A 19,886-nucleotide genomic window follows, 5' to 3' on the forward strand; every position below is an offset into this window, starting at 1 on the left:
TAGCCAGCTTCTGGACTCTTTCGAGATGCTGTATGTCTTTGAGGAGATAAGGAGAAGAGGCTTGAATCCCGTACTCCAATATGGGTCTCACCAGCGTGACATAGAGCGGTAGGAATATGGCTGCTGTGAGCATTCCGAATGACCGTCGAATCAAGAACAGAATTCCGCGTGCTTTGTTGGCAGCATGGATGCACTGGGCCGAAGGCGAAAAGGAGGAATCCATCAAGATACCCAGGTCCTTTACCTGATCGGTCCTCTCCAGCAGCAGACGACCCGGCTCGAAATCAAGTTGAGTTGCAGGAGGAGAGCCAACAGGCAGATGACAGCACTTTGACACGTTCAGACACAGGTCCCATTCGTTAGACCATCTCCAAATTTGGTGGAGGCATCGACGAAGATCCTCTATATCACCGCGAGGAGCGACCAGTTTGACATCGTCGGCAAATAGAAAGGTGTGTTGTGTGAGGTCGTCGGGCAAGTCATTTATGAAGACTATGAACAACAAGGGCCCAAGCACTGAACCTTGAGGCACGCCACTACTCGCACTGGAGACGTCGGACCGTGAACCATTAACTTGGACTTGGAAGGAGCGATCTGAGAGGAAGGCACCAACCCATCGTACAATATCCGGATGGAAACTATATGCTTGAAGCTTGACAAGTAATAGGTGGTGGTTTACCGAGTCAAAAGCTTTGGCAAAGTCCAATAAAACGATGTCAACAGCATCACTATCATCGAGGATGCGCGTCACCAATTCTTCCATTACCAGTAAGTTGGTCAAGCATGATCTCTTCGGCACGAAGCCGTGTTGAGAATTAGAGATAGAGGCTGTGTTTTGGAGCTGGAGCATCATACTTTTCTTAAGGATGGTTTCGAACATCTTGCTTATTATTGATGTAAGGAAACCGGTCGGTAGTTAAGCGGGTCTTCGCGGCTCCCTTTCTTGAAAATTCGGCAGATTATCGCTGTTCTCCAGTCCGCAGGTATAACACCCGTCGCCAATGACATATTGAATAGACGTGTTAAGGGCTTGCAGATGACCGGAGCCAACGCTTTGATAACCCGTGGGTGTATGCCGTCAGGGCCGTGACCCTTGTTGACATCGAGGCCTTGAATAACGCGTTCGACTTCGTCCCGCGTGATGACCAATCGAAGCATTGGAGGTACCAAGATCGTTCAGAATTGTTTGAGCAATGGCATTAATGGGAAGGACAAGTGAGGGAGAATCCAAACAGATTTTATCGTGCGCAGGTTTCGTAGCTAAATCTGCCCCACTGGAGTTTTGACTACGTTTCTTCTTTTTGGGAGAACAATGGTCTTCAGGTGGGTTTGAATCTACGCTCCTCAAATTAGGTTGGGGAACCTCCGGGACCGAAAAGGCAGATGAGGAAGAATCCGCACAGGAACGATCATGTGCGGAAACGACCGCCGGTTCCTTCGCCTTCTTTGGCCGCTTCGATTTTGTTCCCTTCGGTTTGGACGTCTCCAGGGAAGAAATCAAGGGTGGCTCTGCGTCAAGAGTAGACTGTTTATTCAGTAAATGAGCAACAACAGACTTTAGGTGCTCGACCTCTTGTTTGAGCAACAGCAACTGCTCGTTGAGATGACCGTTGGTAGGACCATCATCCTGATGAGTAACTGACATGATAGATGGTTGACTAAAAACAATCTCCTATGGGCTCTAGGACAAATCTGGGTTAAAGCAGGAACAAAAACAGTTGCAATCCTTGTAGGAGTAGGCAACAGCAGACAAAATCTGAGAGAGTTTGGGCTGAACCGAATCACAATCCAAGATTGAAAGCAGACGGTGAAACGAGTCAGGAACCCTTCCTAGTTGTCTGAAGCAGCTTTAGGATAAGGAATAGTAGGTCCAACTTTAGAATGTTGATATGCATGAAAAATGTTTCACACGGTTAAATATCATTTGACGTGCCACTTAGTACTTCAATATTTGCGTCTGCGTATGTGTGAATAATGTGTTTATGTGCGAGAAGGCACATGTTTTTGTCTACCGTTAATTTAATTTTTTTTTTCTCACGTTTTTCCCTTTTAAAATATTTCTTTTTAAAGTAATTTATACGCTGGAGGGAGGGCTGAGTGTTTGTTTTTACTGTAAATTCTCTTTTCTCTGTTGTGGAAGTTTTAGTAGCTCGAGTAACCGGCTTGTAATCAAACTATGATTCCCCACTTTTTATCCTGTATGTCTGAGATTTCACTAGCCAATGATTCTTTCGTTTCTTTGATATGATAACGGCATGATTAGATGAAAAGGATCTTTTCCTTTTGATGGACGGAATTTTCTAGTTAACTAAACAATTTGAAACTTCGTATACTGTTAGAATGTGTCAAAAGAAAACAATATTGTAAACAAAATTGTAATTTGTAAGTTTAACGTAGTTTAATTCTTTCAAATTGTTTAGTTAACTAGAAAATTCCGTCCATCAAAAGGAAAAGATCCTAATAGTTTGATCACAAGCCGGTCTGATCAGTGTGGTTACTCGAGCTGCTAAAACTAACAGCTAAATCTTCCACAACATTAAATACATACATGTTCTATTCCAATAAATATACTTCAATGAACATGATAATCATATTATACCCATCTCACCCTTAATTTTTTGTACCATGTATAAGAAAGATGGAGACAAGTAAATTAAGTAAGTATGACCAATAAATAGAGTAGTGAAATAATTTTAATGGATCTTCGGCGAAGGTAAAGAATACGCACACCACCCGTTTTCGGCCTAACGCTAACATTAAACACCGGGTATGCGTATTCTTTACCTTCGTTCTTTTGATCATACATTTACTAACAAGAACACGTTGAAAGGTATTAACTTTAAAGGGAAAAATACGAAAGCTGAAGGTCCTTCTTAATAAACTGTAATCCATGTGGTTGCGAGAAAAAGAAAATTTGAACAAGCAGTTATTTTATTGAATAATAATAAAGCAGTGAATTGACTGTAGGACAGAATGCTTTGCTCTCTCTCGCTGAGGTAAAGGTCGACAAAGTACTATGAATACATCTGAATTGTTTTCTCTCTCTCGGTCTGAATCAGCTACATGTAGCGACCAACGTTTTCAACGTAGCCCCTGCCCCCATCTATCTTTTTAGTATCAGCCATCAGTGACGTGGTAAGGATTTTCAGATCTTACTGGGTAGAAGCACATTTAATGCCTCAACCACTCCCTTATTAACTGTCATAAAAGGGCTGGAGAAATTTTACACACAAAAACGATTGCCCTACTTCACCTCCCTATACTCCTATTTACTCTGTGGACCAAAGAAATAAATAATTGACAAATCAGGTTCAGTGAACTATCCTGTGGAAGAAGATTCGGCGAAGGTAAAGAATACGCACACCTGGTGTTTAGTGTTAGCGTTAGGCCGAAAACGGGTGGTGTGCGTATTCTTTACTTCCGCCATCAAAAATATGACCAACTAGTCTTATTTTCAGGTATGGTGCATCTAGAAATATCTTAAGCAACGTAAGAGAGATATAGCTGCTATTTCGAATGACCACCCAGAAGCTTTCTTGTTTCCATCAACGTTGCTATTGATAGACCGGTGTAACGTCAGAAGTAAAAGTGACGTGTCGTTTCTTGACCGGTGTAACGTCAGAAGTAAAAGTGATGTGTCGTTTCTTGAATGAAGTGTTTAGCTGGCGCGTGTATTTGAAATTGTTTCGGTAAAAAGCGAAATTTTACCGGGCTTTTATTTCATAATGATGTTTCATAATTAAATCGCCAAGACGGATCTTTTCCTTTTGATCCGTTTTCTCTAATCGTTCTAAGGGAGAAATAAAATGTAATAACAGCTAATTCAGTATTTAGATTATTTGATCCGACTACCGCGCTATTCATACAGCACCGGTGCTACTTATTTATGGAACGAGTGCTTGACTATTGTAACATTTCACACCGGCGTCGGCGATATTTCTACATCATGATGAAGTTGTTGTCGTTTGTGTTGTTTCTCTCTCTAATTCCGGCTTTCTTGTCTACTACAGCCAAACCTAAAGGACCTAAAGTCACTGATAAAGTAAGTAGACTTTTTCTGCAACTGCTATTACATATACAATAAATAATTGATTTTTTTTTTTAGCATAAGCACACTAGTTGTTTGTGGGGGGGGGGGAACAGTTGATTCTAACTCAGTATTTGGCGAAAGAAAAAAATACGCACACCTGGTATTTAGGGCTAAGTCGGATTTGAACTGGAAATATAAAAAGATATAACTACATACTGTAAAATATTTGATTCGATGCTCTACCGATTCTCATATTCCTTTGCTGTGAAACACTGTTTTATATGAACAAGTCTACTGGGATGAACGCTCTGTAACTTCGTTTTAGACAAAGCAAGACAAACGCAATCACTTTATTTAATATTTTTCATATTAATCATTAACGACCACAATAATTGATAGAAAAAAAATCTTAACCACATTACTTCTACTGGTAAAAGTTAAATTCGTGTGCAAGCACTTCATTTATAAGCAACAAAATTTGTTTTAACAGATGTGCATGAAAAGAGATATTCGCTTAATTATTTTCATTGAATTCGTATGAATTTCATTTGTCTGACGACAGCTATACCATATATCTATACTGTAATGTATATATAGTGTATGTGTATAAACGCACACACTCGTTCAATACTTCTGATACGGTCTACTACAACATTTTCTTGCTACGTGCTATCTGCAGATAGTTCGCACTTAATGAGGAACTCCAGTATCGACAGAGTGAATTCTCAGCTTCAAATTCTATTAAATAATCTGTATGCAAAGGGTTCTTTTTCTCCTATTTCTATATCAAGAATAGTGTATCGGAGGGAATTCGGCTGCTATTTCGAGCAGTTTGAGCAATGGTTGTAACTATTTTACGGTTAGTTTACCTGAAATTTACGCTAAGGGTATAAAGACCCAATTATTTGCACACAATTCAGAGACTTTCGTTGGACCGACTAAAGGCGTACGTTGAAACTGACAAAAGTCTAAATGTAGGCTTGACCGACGTGTCCTAGTCACTCCGCGTTTCCTGTATATTATGAGATAGCTTTGGTTTATTTGAGATACCCAGTATTTTCTCTAGAAAATGCGTATACTTCCCACCTTTTTGAGATGGTGCATTTTTACTTTCTGAAAAGTAGGCGGAAAACTTACCCTTACTTTGGTTATTTTAGTCGATTTGATCAAATAAACCTTTTACGACGATAAAATCCCAGCGTGGTCGCATTCATTTACCAGAACAAAAGAATTAAAATCGTGCGTCTATGAGTAGTGATACTTTTAATTTCAGAAACAGTACGGAATTGTACCAACTTAAAACGAGAAGAGAATAATTATATATAATCTGATACCCTCATTCTTCATCCACCTGCAACAATTTCACCTCTCCATATAGTCTCATTACCGTGTCTTCTTGCCCGATCTGATTCTTACTGCTATAGTGTGTTAAGGCTAAATTTAACAGTTTGGATAAAAAGAACAGAAAACATAATATCCCATTCAAAAATAAAAGTATTAAAAAAAAATATTCTTAAAATAATGACTAGATTATTGCTGGGAGATAATTTACTCAAAGTAGCTGGCCTCAAGACAGCTCTGGAATCTAGCACATGCCTATCTCTCTTTATCTCTGGGAAGATCTTCGAACCCCTTGATCTTGGCCACCAGCTTGTTCTTGGTGTTTCAGGCAGAACAGTTGTTGCCTTTCTCAACTACGCCCCTCACAGGTAATCCCATAGTATGGGATTACAATTGGTAGAATTAAGAGACCAAAAATTGGGGTTGGTAAAGTCGTAGAAATTCTCTGACTACCACTTCTGACACTTTCTGGAGGCATGGCAAGGAACTGAATCCTGCTGCCACACATTTGGCCTTCCTGCAGCAATCCTTTCGAGTCAGGGATTGACTATAGGCTCCAGCAGCTTCACATAGCCAACTAAATTGAGTTTAAGACCCTGTTCAAAGATGTGGAGATGAATTCTGGTGTACAGACACAGAACACTTACTGTGTCTCTTCATGCTGGCTACAGCTTCACAGTCTCGGTTGCAGCTATCCACGTCACATTTTACAGCCTTTACAAAGTTCATAGAGAATTGAGCAGCAATCATGATGTCAGCATTTGGATACCTGGTGCATATCATAACACAGTAATTGACTCAGATGGTTTCCAATCTTCCAGGTCAGCTAACTTTTTCTCAACCTCAACATTTATCTTTATACTTTCTAATGCCATTGACTCTTTCAATACATCAAACTATTTCTGTAAAAAGGAGACATAAAATAATTGTAAGATTTATCCTAAACACCCTGTATATCTGTCAGTCTTTCTTGCGCAGTACTGTTAAAAATCTACTTTTCTCATTTTCCTCTAAAGAAACCAAGTGTGATGTAAGGTACACTGATTTAATACATCTATTTTTTTCTTTGTATTTTCATTTTTCCAAAAGATTATAACAATTGTTTTAACTGTGCTGTTGTTTTTTTATTTAATAAGACCAGAAACAAAGGTAGTAAAAAAACATTAAGAAAAAATGGTAATAGACAGCTAGTGGTCAGCATCACAAGAAGAAAGGAAAGAAGAAACTGAAGGACATGGGTCCTTTTTATTTTATGTTGTATATTATTGATATTAAGGTGGCAAATGGCAGAAAAAGGGCTGAGCGACATTTTTTTCTGGCTCTTTGCATTATGAGTTCCAATACTATGGAGATCAAATATACCTTCATTCTTTCAAGGTTAATGGAATGAGTATCAGTCAATCACTGGGATTGAAGTATTGAACTGATCCCCCCCACCCCGCAAAAAAAAACACTATGTGCCATAGTTTGCAGCTTTTATTGTTGCAATATTCAAAGCTATTATAATTACTATGGTTATAATTATTACTATTTTAGAAATACTGTGTACCTTTGACTGTATCTCCATGGCCTGCTTCAGGAATTGTCTATGTGTGTTTACAGTATCAGAAGGCTGTTGTGTATGTGTGGAGACTTCTAGCACCAAATCATATATTTGCTATCAACCAAGTTTCACAATCTCCTACACATGATGATCAGCTGTCTACTAGCCATTACTTTCATTTTAATTCCATAAATTCTATCATCACAATTCTTCAGTTTCTTTTTTTTTCTGTGATGCTAGCCACCAACCATCTATTATTATTGTTTGCAGCATTTCTTCTCTCTTTACATTCTGAGTTCAAATTCCATCAAGGTAGACATTGTCTTTCATAAAACAAGTAGGAAATCATTTGCCTCAATCTTTTAACAAAATATAATGCACACCAGAGAAAAGTTGTTTAACTATGAAGTATGTGGGAAAACTTTCATTTCATTCAGAATTTTAGCTTTATCATCAACAAATGAATAGACTTTGAAGAACAACTTCATTGTGTGACACATGGGAACTAGTTGCTCAGCAACAGTGTCTTAACGCACAACTACACATGGGGAGCCTTTCAAATATAAAAATTGAAAAATCACTTTCTTGTAAATCTAAACTTATATTTTACCAACAGGTACACAATGGAGAACATTTATTAAGGTGAAGTATGTAGGAAATTACTCTTTTTCAATTCCCAATTATATATGCATATATATAATATATAAGCAAATAATAGCAAACGATGGACAAATGTCAGCTCATTACAACTGTTTCTTACACATTTTTAATAGAAAAATGAGTACATTACATCACTTGAAAAGACCATTATCATCAGATAAAATATAATTTCAAAACAATAGAATATCCAGGATACGCTATAGCTTTGAAATTGTTTCATCTGATGGTTATGGTTTTTTTTTTAAGGTGATGTAATTTACTCATTTCTTCCATAAAAAACGTATAAGAAATGGCTGTAATGAACTGACATTTATCCATCATCTGTTATTATTCATTTGTTTATAATACACCATAGGGATTCATGATAAGTTGGACACCATGGAGTATACTAAACAATGTATGATCAATACACCGTGTACTTTGGACCAGCCCCGTGACGCTTAATACTCATAGAAGTGGTTTTCTCTGTATGCACAACCTGAATATCGTTCTGGATATTTAATTGACCAAAGGTGGTGATCACAGGTTTATCCAACACGACCAAGTGCATATTCTTAAGTACCTGATTCTATCAAGAATCATTATATATATATATACATGTGTATGTATACCCATTCCATCCATATCCCACTCCCACACATTCCATGCTCACATACCCCCAACCCATCCTCACCCCAAACCCACATGCCATCCTCACAATCCCCCACCACATCACATCACTCCACATGCACATAATTACACTCTCACATACAGGCATGCACACCTTCGTTTTGGGATCACCAGTACTTTATTATTTCCCCTTCTTCCAAACAGTTTGTATGATTTTTTAATTCTCTCTGTTTATTTCCCTGTGTCCCTTTCTATTGAAGAGCATAGGCTTGAAATATAAAATACTTACTCAGCTTCCCAAGTATCAAACTAGTACACCTACTTGTTTATACACCTGTCTTCATCTTTTGTTTTTTTGTAAAAATGACTGGGTAACCAGGTTACTGGCATCGGCCACAAGTGCAGTTTTCATTGGATTTAATTTTGATGTTACTGGATTAAATAGGTTTCCTCAAGAACAGCGTGTCAATAGATCTTCTCAATTACAGCATATATGTATAAATATATGTGTGTATGTATATATGTAAGTGTATATTTGCATGTGTATATATCCTTGTTTGTGTGTATATATGCCTGTTTGTGTATATGTATGCCTGTTTGCATGTATGTATGTATGTATATATGCATTATATATATGTGTGTGTGTGTACTTGTGTATACTCTCTTACTCTTTATTCTCTTACTTGTTTCAGTCATTTGACTGTGGCCATGCTGGAGCATCGCTTTTAATCGAACAGCTTGACCCCAGGACTTATTCTTTTGTAAGCCCAGTACTTATTCTATCGGTCTCTTTTGCCGAACCGCTAAGTAAAGGGGACACAAACACACCAGCATCGGTTGTCAATCAATGCTAGGGGAACAGACACACAAACACACACACGCATATATATATATATATATATATACATATATACGCCGGGCTTCTTTCAGTTTCTGTCTACCAAATCCACTCACAAGGCTTTGGTCGGCCCGAGGCTATAGTAGAAGACACTTGCCCAAGGTGCCACGCAGTGGGACTGAACCCGGAACCATGTGGTTGGTAAACAAGTTACTTACCACACAGCCAATCCTGCGCCTATGTATGTATATATTCTTCATATATTTTGTGTGTATATATCCATATATATTGTGTATATATATATATCCATATATATATTGTGTATATATATGTATGTATATGTATATACAACATTTAGCTGAATCAGAGTTAAAATAAGTCTGTGAAGGATAAGAGTATCCATATTATACTACAGGTATATTACCAATGTTAAAACATGGGTATACATATGCAGGCATATTCCACTGAATATACAATATCAAGTTCTTACCAACTCCTTTCCTACATATCAAGCTAGCCACTTTTGAGATTACATGTACTTTCTATGTGTATAAGTTTATACACACATTTTTTGTTTCTTATTTTTACCAGGTCTTTTTTGACATAAAGATTGGTGATAAGCCTGCTGGTCGAATTGTGATTGGACTGTTTGGCAAGACTGTTCCTAAAACCGTCAAAAATTTCAAAACTTTAGCTGAAGGAACTATGGTAATCTTATATTTCTGAATTTTAATCATTAAAAATTTAAAAATTTGAATGCTGAAGACCACACATACACACATGATCCACATTGCTATTTAGTAAATATTTTGATCTTGCCAACCCAAGAGAATAGTCAGTTAGTAATGATGGACAGGTGATTTAGCCAGAAGATTGGTGTATTGTATGCAAAATACCATTTTTTATACCACATTTCTGAAAGTGGAGGACTTAGGAAAGTAGGTCACAGTAGATCTGGCTATGCAGAAAATATAGTGGTGATTGCAGAAAGAGACTCATGGTGTTAGAGAAGGTGACTCGTAACTGCTTCAGTCACTTTTGAAGTGTTGGAAATAGAAATTTTTTTTTTTTTGTCAAAATATTTAAGAGCTGGCTGATGCCTTTATGTAACTTTTGTAATTGTATTTAAGAACAACTTTATCTCTGTTCATTCAACTTTGATGTCCTGCTGAGAGAATGTCAACTGTTGTGGACAGTTGTACATCTAGAATATTAAATGAACTGGAAAGAAATTTGTCAGTGTAATACCTTAATTTGAATATTGTGTATTTGCTGCATTATATGAAATCATGAATAGAAACATTGTGGATCAACTCATTTGGAAATCTGAACGTGATAAGTAAACACCAATTGAGATATAACTAGTGTTGATTCTTAGCTCACATAATGAAGCAGTAATATTGCTTGGTAAATCATTTTTCTCTTTGGTTCATTTGCTGAGAAATTTGTATAGCACTGTGAATAAGGAAGCGTCTAATTCTTCTATTTCATCTAGTCAGACTTAATGAAAGTATGTTTATATGCAAATGGAATGTCAACAGAATACTACTATATAGCATATTTTAGCTCTTTTACCAGGCAATCTTATAAATATGATACAATAAGTTTTTACTTAGCTGTGAAACAATTGATGTGAGTGATATTAACTTGGTTGTTATCTATCTTTTTGCAATATGTTAACTTGAATGCTTTTAATTTCTTTTCAGACCAAAGGTGATAAACCATTAACATATAAGGGAAGTTCTTTTCATCGTGTCATTCCTGCATTTATGATCCAAGGTGGTGATTTCACCAAAGGTGATGGAACTGGAGGTAAGTATTTTCTGTTGCACAGTTAGAGAAAAACCTGGAAAAAAAAGCAGGTAGCTAACAGAAAATCTAAAGAGTTTGCTGATGTTCTGTAATGATCTGAGGCATGATGTGTTTTGGATTGCTAAGCAGTATATTGGTATAAATCAGGATGCCTTTGGAGTGAAGTTGTGTAGTAACAGCAGCATACTGGTGTTCACTGATGTCAAAAAGAGGCATGAAAATGCTAATGCTACTGAGGGATGTTATGAAATGAAGAGTGCAAAGAAGAGAGCCCAATTAGACTTTCCATAGGGATCAATCAGCAACTGCAGTTGATGGCTATACAATGGAAAGAAAATTATCTGGTGAAATAGAACATCCTATTTAGTTAAAATGCAATGAATTAAGATATTTAGTTTAGGTGAGTGTTTGAGTTTGTACTAGGATGGAGCACCAGTGCTACCATTCCCTGAAGTGGATAAGGCTTTCCATAGGGTACTCTTTGTTCTTGTGTCATAAAGGAAGCTAAGAGATGAATTGCTTTTGAGAACCATTCTAACCATGTACAGACATGATGTACACAAGGTGAGTATTAACATGAATTCAGGAAGGAATTTAGAGTTCAGCTGTATGTTAAAAGGCCTTAGCTCTCAGCACACTCTTGTCTATTATAGTTTTACAGACAACAGCAGAGGAGCTTAAGACTGGCTGATTGTGGAAACTTCCATATACTGATGACTTACTTAGATCTTCTAGCTGAATCTATGTAAGAATGAGAGAAATTCCATATGTGGAGGGGAGGTTTAGAACTGAGTGGCTTGAAAGCAATGACAAAAATTGCAGATGGAAGACTTGACTCTAGAATCTGGGAGGTGGCCACACTCAGTAGGAGTAAGAAGGAATTCTGTACTGTGTACCCCATATAAACTACAGGTTCACAACATCATAAGTTGGTTTATAAAGACAGTCAGGTTCCCAAAATATAGTCAACAGCTTGTTTCCTAAGTGGCCAAATCAGTAGCGATGGGGTCTTTTCTAAAAGCAAACTACCCAGAATAAGTAAAGTGGAAAAGATTTGGCAAGAAAGGGATTCTTTCTGCAAGTGAATGGTAAATTGTATGATTCTTGATATTACAAAGTGCATATTACATGGTAGTAAAAAATGGACATTGAATGCAGAAAATGTATTAAGGATGGAAAGAAATGGAGGCAAGTCTGTTCTGATGTATGTGGAAATAATCTAAAAGAAAAATGGAATATAAGAGGAATCAGATGTATTGTACAAAAGACTACACTGAAAGGATATGATGAGACTGCCAATTTCATTTGCAAGGCTAATGTCTCTCAATAAAATATAGAATTTAAATACCTCCTTGTTTTTCTATCCCTAAAAGCATTGGCTTTTGTATTAATGTCAAAATGAATGTTAATACTTCTATCAAAAGAGTAGCAGATTACACTGTGACAGCATCCCTGTTTTGTGCTGATCTTCTACAAAGCTCAAGTGTGACCAACATTAAAACACCCCTTATATGTACAGGACATTGCTGCTATTACAATTTACATAAACATTCCAAACCTTTTCAGTTGATTGACAAATGCTCATAGGCATTCTGTGAGCTAGTAACTGAAATCTCCTCTCCTGTTACTATAATGGCTTCTATTCCTCTGAACTAGCAAGCTTTTGTTCTCTCTTCTTGTCATCTCTACTGTCTCAATACTTGCCAAATACTTTGCTTAGTCCTTCTTAGAATCAATGTCACCAGTCAGTTGAGGCCTGTAAAAGTCATGACCACTGCCTTCATCGTTGTTTAGCGTCCGTTTTCCATGCTAGCATGGGTTGGACGGTTCTACTGGGGTCTGTGAAGCCAGAAGGCTTCATCAGGCCCAGTCAAATCTGGCAGTGTACCTACGGCTATCTTTTTGAATCCAATTAAAAGCCAAATACACATCCTTTGATAAGGAAACCTCAGTATACTTTGCCAGAAATCTAATAATAAAGACACTAAAAATCGTGATTTAAAACGGCTATGTCTTTCATGTAAATATTTGAATTTTTAAATGCAACCTGCCTTGATGCCAAAACTGCTAAAGGGAAAATGTTTAATCAATTTTTGATCTTTTTCTAATTGGATAATTTATTCTGGATTCACTATTTTACCATAACCACCACTATCCTATCACCCTTCTTTTTAGATTGTTGCTATTTCTGATTTACTACCTTTATATAATATCTATTTTCATTGATTCCACTTAGGTGTCAGTATATATGGTGAGAAATTCTCTGATGAAAACTTCAAGCTAAAGCACTATGGAGCTGGCTGGCTGTCGATGGCAAATGCTGGCAAAGATACAAATGGTTCACAGTTCTTCATTACCACTAAGAAAACTGACTGGCTTGATGGACGCCATGTTGTTTTTGGTAAAGTCCTTGAAGGGATGGTAAGATACCATTGATGTCCTATTTTCTTTACTTCATTTTTCAATAAGCTTTATGAGCAGTAGTGCTTGTCAGAAATGTTTTTCTTGCACCTGTTGTCTTATAATTTCTAGGTAAATCTTTTTGCAAGTTATTTTTGTATTTTTTAACATTATATTATAGCTGGTGTTACACTAAATTCTTGCTAATGTCTATTTGACCTTTTAGCATTCAGACTATTCCACCAAATGTAATGTTTATTTACTTACATTGCTTTGAATTAATCATGCATTATTTCACAGCTTTGAAATTTTGATGATGTGATTGTGTAATTCTAATATGACATTGTTCAGTAGATGTGAGAGGCCAAATCTGGCCAGTTTGGGCCGGATATAGCTGGTTTAAATGCTAAAGAGTTAAACAAACAACACCTTTTAATTATTCTGAGTCACCTATGTGAGAAAGCCTACAAAGATTACCGTGCTGTTCTTGCTTTATGATAGAAGTATGAAAATCAGAGGCTCACTTCTCCAGTTTTAATGATAATATCAGAAGCAGATTTATATTCAGCTCCTTCACCTTTTAACTAACTTATAGGAATACAATACACTTTGCTGATTTTTGAGATTGAAACCTGTGGTTCCATCACTGGAAGATTTTTGTTAGTAAGTCTCTAATATTGTTTTACAACATTTTAATTAATTTGTCTTTTAATTGCAGAAAGTGGTTCGTGAAATTGAAAATACTAAGACTGGTGAACAAGATCGACCAGTAGTTCCAGTTATCATTGCAGATTGTGGATCACTTCCAGTAGATGAACCATTTGCTGTTTCAAAAGCGTCAGCTGACAAATAAATTTTTTATGCAATATTTCTAATTCAAGTTTTTCTGAGTGTTGTCTTTTTAACAAAGTGAAATGCTTGTTTTTAATGTGGGAAAAGATGTCTCCTTCCCTACCCCGCTTTCTCTCTCAGATATGCCAAAATGTCTTCACTTTGTAAGTGAACATTTTGATTTGGAATTTAGTTTATTTTTCAAAATATTACGTTGTATTCAAAGTTTATTGTTATAAATGAGTTTGGTAATGAGCAGTGAGGCCAGCCACTTTTGCCCATTTGTTTATTGATAGCATATTTAGATGTGGGTGCTTAGTCAAGCATGTGTAATGTTTTTGTTTTAAGGTTTTTAGTTAAGTGGCTTATGCACATAATCTACATAGGCTTTATGTACCTAGTCAGATTGATGTAGTTATATGTAGCTTGAATAGCTTCAAGTTAAATGCCTATAACAAAAATATGGGTTGGAATGGAATTGATGGTGCTAGTGTGTTGGAGTGAAAAGTGGTATACTTTGCAAAAGAATGAAATTTGTTAGAGGTAACAGCAAATAGGTCATTAATATACAAGAGGAAAAAATATTTATTTTTCTCTCCCTGCATTAGTATGCAGTTTATCTAGAATGGTTAGCTGCTTGAAATTCCCAACAAGGCAAGTTTGATAATACTGCTTCTAATTGTTATGTACAAACAGAATCTAAATTGTTTTTAAAATAATAATAATAAAAATAATTGTGCACAGTGCTCAGGTGCACTACAACTCATCTAAAGTGTATATATAATCAGGTGTAGTTTCGGCGGATTTCGGAAAGCATGAGGGCCTTAAAGGATGCAGTGTCATGGCAGTCAACAACTGACGCAGGCAGTTTATTCCATGCTTCAGCAACTCTGAGCGTGAAAAAATGTTTCCGAAAGTCATGGGAGCTGTGTTGTTTTCTGACTTTGTAGGCATGTCCATGTGTGTTTAGTTATACAAAGAAGTGTGTTGATCATTCTCTAAAACAGACTTTTGACTTGAGTTTAGTGATATTTCTATGTATGACTGATAAACATTTCAGCCATTGGTTCTTGCTGACTGTTGGACAGTATTTTCAGACAAACGTACAGGTTTGGGGGGTGGGCTATATCCATCAGTATATACAGTTCCTTAGCATTCCTCTCTTCCTTTTTCTCTGCAGGTTTCTTCTGAGCAACTGCCTGTACTGAGATTGTGTCCAGTGCCACTTTCTTTCTCTGATTTCTATATTGACAACTAATTGGGTTTATTTCTATTGTTGAAGAAAAGTTCCATACAATGATGGACTTACTTCACATTTGAACTGAAGATGTAGATTTTAGTGTTTTGGAGACGAGTCTTGATTTCTGGATGTTATTTAAACTGGTGAAACATGACAAGCTTTCACAGCAGAATTTTTTTTTTTTATGTTAAATCTATTCTTGTTTCAGGCCATGCTGGGGCACTACCTTGAATTTTTTTTAATTGAATTAATCAACCAATATTTTATATAAATTATGTACACACACAATATATATGATGGGCTTCTTCCAGTTTCTGTCTACCTAATCCGTTCACAAGGCTTTGTTTGGCCTGAGGCTACAGTAGAAGACACTTGCCGAAAGTGCCATGCAGCCAGTGAACCCAGAACCATATGGTTGGGAAGCAAACTTCTTACCACACAGCCACACCTGTGCCTAATCGACTAATTCTGTACTCTCTAAAAATTGTTGCATTATTAAGGAAGTTAAATCACAGTGGATGGGGGTGATAGATTGTTGTTTTGCCTGAAAATGTGTTGCTGCAATATTTCATAAAAAAATATTACTAATTTTTGAGGAACCAAAATCAGTATTAAATTGTACTTGAGATATGTATAACATTTGGTTTGCCAAATATAGGGAGTGGGGTCATTCAGCAAATTTAAATTGTCAAATCTTCATCCCTGGCAGCACATGGTCATTGATTATTGGCAGCAGTGTCCCTGCACTTCGGTCCGGAACAGGAACACACATCTTAGCGTCCCACCATTCCATGAACCCAGTTGCCCAGCTTATAAGTATCTCTGTGATATTTGCGATGTATAGACTTTGATTCATCTATCTTGATGACATCCTGCCCACCAAGTTGGACAGGATTATCAATGCACCACGTGGCACAAATGTCCCGAAAGTAGTTATACCAATTGACTATTGCTTCCCATCCGATCCCAACTTCTCTTGGAACTAGATTGCTTACAATCCATTTCAGCCCAGTAATAGATTAAAACTAGGAGCCATGCCAGTGATATGCAGGAATCCACAAAAAAAGTCTTTTCTCAAACTTCAATGGTGCCTACAAGTTTGACATCACATTACGCCTTCAGAAGTTCTTTTCTTTGGTGTAAGGGTCATCAGGTTATCGCAATACTCAGCCGAATTTTTTATTAGCCCCACAGAGTCAAGGAATTCGAACTGTTCGCTATACCCTAAACCTCTCTGAGAATATATTTTTTTTCCCATGTTGGTAAGTTGAAACTGACCAATAAAAGTGACTTGATGCAAAAGAAAAGAACTTGGTCACAAGACAATAACTATTGTCTTGGTTAGTTCTGGTGACCAAGTTCTTTTCTTTTGTATTGGGAGGTAAAGTAAACTGGTGCTTGAGGACGTGGCATTATTAAAAAAATATGTTAGCGATAGTTAAAATGAAAGATTTCCGGTAATGGTTACGAAGAGAAGGAACTATTCAATAATGAAAATACAACGTTAACGTTTTTTTTCTACGTTGGTAGAAATAACTAAAAATATACATTTTTTTTCAATCCATAAATGGTTTCAGTGCAGTTTTACAAGAAGGAATTAGATGAAAGTTTTCTGGTAATTTTCTTTCATGTAAATACATGTTTATGTTAATTTAAAAATTTGCCAGCAAAATCTTATTAAATGACAATGTTCTAAAAGATATACATGTTTATTTGTTATATATGAACATAAAAATTCGTTTAAAAGAAAATTAGAATTAGGGGTATGTATAATATATGGTGTGGAGGCGCAATGGCCCAGTGGTTAGGGCAGCGGACTCGCGGTCGTAGGATCGCAGTTTCAATTCCCAGACCGGGCGTTGTGAGTGTTTATTGAGCGAAAACACCAAAGAAGCTCCACGAGGCTCCGGCAGGTGGTGGTGATCCCTGCTGTACTCTTTCTCCCATTCTTTCTTCTGTTGGCCTGCTCGCTTAGCCAGCGGGGTGGCGTCATTCGAAGGCTAAAACAATGCGAACGCATTGTGACCAGCGATGTGTAACAACAGCTGATGGTCTGGTATTTGGAGAGACCGTATCTTTTTGTTCGACGCTTTTTCCGACTGGAACTCTTATAGATGATAACTACAGATTTCTCCAAAGCTTTTCACCACGTGTTTCGAAATGGTCATGAGACATTGATTGAAAAGATGTTATCAACATCAAAGGCGAGCTACGAACACACTTTCATATTGTGAACGTCATCGACCTCATCGCCGAAACATCAAATCAGCCGCCAACTGATCACCCATAGTTCAGCTGTAGCGTATAAAAACAAAAATGCGTTTCGAAAACGTGGCACCAGTCTGAATAGTGAAGGAAATGATGAAATTTGAGGAGGTGAAGGAATGTGTCTACTTGGACATAGTAAATACATGCCGAGTCATGAATGTTTAAATCTCGTGCAGTATAAGAGCAGGATTAAAGATGTGCTCGAAGCACAGCCGGTCTAGACCCTGCGTACCAACCTCTTCAATAGTACCGTCCTTGCGCTTCTATACGCATGTAAGACATGAGCTACTACGAAGAAGGAATAACATTGACTATTAGATGCATAGGGCCATGCAAAGGATCATATTCGTAATGATATAATTCAACAATAGAGAGGAGTGAATAATGTGATCGCGGAATACCGAAAACACAAAAACTGCTGAGCCGGACGTGCAGACAAGGGGTGGACACGTGCCCCTTGTCAAGTAGTATCTAAAAGATCGGAAGAGACTACTTGAAAGATCTCCAAGACAACAGGAAAGTGACATAATAAAAATATTCGGGTCCAAATTGAAGAAAAGTGCAATCAAGGGAAGGATAGAAACGCGTAGTAACCAATAATGTATGAAGACATTTGATAGTCTTGTCGATAGAGCGATAAATATATCGCATTAAGCCGCATATTAAAATGCAAACAAACCCCCAACATTATAATATTCTTTAAAATTACATATTAGTATATTTGACAGTGCTTCGGTATTAGTAGAGGACGTTAGCTATGAGTAAGTGAGTGTGTGCTAGTGTGTCATGTCACACACTAATGACGTTATAGATTTTACCGAAAGATTGCCTTATATTTTATAAAGATGGAAATGTTAAACGCTAGTAGATTATCTTATTCTACTAAGCAACACTGCATGGTATTACAGGTTTTTAAAATATAATTTAGGCTTTTAAATCGAGATATGTAATCCACGATATCGGATAATATGGAATTTTACGGTAACCATTTCTATTGGAATCGGCGTTGAAGCCTGTGTATTGTAGAGATACACAGAAGAAAATATAACTTCATTTGTGTAGGACGTCCTCTGAAAATTTCTTAAGAGAAAAAAACAGCACTATACAACTGAAGGGAAGTAACTCTGCTGATACTTTCAAATACTGCTGTGTCTCTGCCTGCCGTGGGCGGTGTTTCGTTTTATGATTCAAAAAGTGAAACTACTGAAGTGGGTCGGAATTTGCTGGAAACTTCGCAGTTTAACGAAAGTGAAAGAATTGATTTTTTCTTTAAATGAAATAAAAATAATACAAATCTGACGTAATAAAATGTTAATTGCAAAAGCCCGGTTTTCGTAAGAGGCTTTTGGTATATTTTTATTCGTCATTCCCTCGGTATAGGTACAGAGAGTGTCGGTATGAGGATACGACGTCATTCACCCTCTACTTGAGTTTAGCCTCTAGAGAGGGAAAGTTGTGTGTGGTTGATGTATACCAATATAGAAGGATTGCATTTATATATTTCTAACAACACCACAAAATTTAGGGAAGGTATTAAATCTATCCAGTTCTTATTCTATCTACATTGGAATGGTGAGAGTCAAAGTCACCCTCGACAATAAAATAAAAGGGCGTATATGCATTTTTATTTTAGCCAAAAGGCCTGGACAAAACCGTGAGCTATTTTGTCTCACAGTATAGTTTATTTTACACCGCTCTTTAAATCATGCGTTCTCAACTGCTTTACTGCACAGAAAGAATAAATTTTATTTCTGTTTTATTGACTATGGTATTCTGCTGGGTGTTTTTGCATTATATACATGATAATTAAATCGTATATCAAGAATTTACTGTATTTTTTATGTGCGTGATCCCTCGATCCATGGGAAAATATTTTCGCATGAAACCGGTCCGTGGTGAAAAAAAAAAAAAAAGGTTGGAGATCGCTGCTTTAAATATTAAAATTTCTTCACCGCAGAAACGAAGATATATATATATATTTAATCTGAATGTTATGTAACAAGGGACGTAACTTACATGGGGTAACTTCCCTTTAGCTGTCAATGAAATCGCTCAAGCTTATAATCTTCATAGATTTATCAGATCTTCATAGAGCCTCAATTCAAATAAGAAAATTACAGATTTGGTTTTAATTTAATATCTAAATTGAAAAAAAAAAAGTTTTTAATTTTTTTTATCTGATACTATGTTTATGATTGAAATTTTATGTTTTATTTGTCATGTTTTTTTATCGTTAAAAGGAGATCGTCTGTTCCCGACAAAACAACTTGGTTGTTTCGACAAAACAACTTGGTTGTTTTGCTTAGTCTCTGAT

The 19,886-nt window shown here is 36.7% G+C and overlaps 1 protein-coding gene and 1 long non-coding RNA gene across 3 annotated transcripts in view; one reads left to right on the forward strand and one right to left on the reverse strand.

Annotated features, from left to right (window-relative positions):
- The first annotated feature begins 3,665 nt into the window (after window positions 1–3,665).
- Window positions 3,666–14,108, forward strand: LOC115209247 (peptidyl-prolyl cis-trans isomerase B-like). Of its 2 annotated transcripts, XM_029777533.2 has the most exons (5): window positions 3,706–4,042; window positions 9,613–9,729; window positions 10,728–10,833; window positions 13,070–13,254; window positions 13,952–14,108. In XM_029777533.2, the coding sequence occupies exons 1-5, from the start codon at window positions 3,887–3,889 to the stop codon at window positions 14,084–14,086; spliced, it is 699 nt and encodes a 232-aa protein (XP_029633393.1). In that variant the 5' UTR covers window positions 3,706–3,886; the 3' UTR covers window positions 14,087–14,108. The 2 variants fall into 2 exon arrangements, with proteins under 2 accessions (XP_029633394.1, XP_029633393.1); XM_029777534.2 differs by lacking the exon at window positions 9,613–9,729 and having other exon boundaries at window positions 3,666–4,042.
- Window positions 14,109–16,091: 1,983 nt separating this feature from the next.
- Window positions 16,092–19,886, reverse strand: part of LOC118762587 — a 28,015-nt gene continuing 24,220 nt past the window's right edge. Inside the window, exon 3 of the long non-coding RNA XR_004998344.1 lies at window positions 16,092–16,670. This is a non-coding gene — a long non-coding RNA (uncharacterized LOC118762587). The remainder of the gene's footprint in view (window positions 16,671–19,886) is intronic.

This window comes from Octopus sinensis, linkage group LG3 (assembly GCF_006345805.1).
Source record: "Octopus sinensis linkage group LG3, ASM634580v1, whole genome shotgun sequence".
NCBI lineage: Eukaryota > Metazoa > Mollusca > Cephalopoda > Octopoda > Octopodidae > Octopus > Octopus sinensis.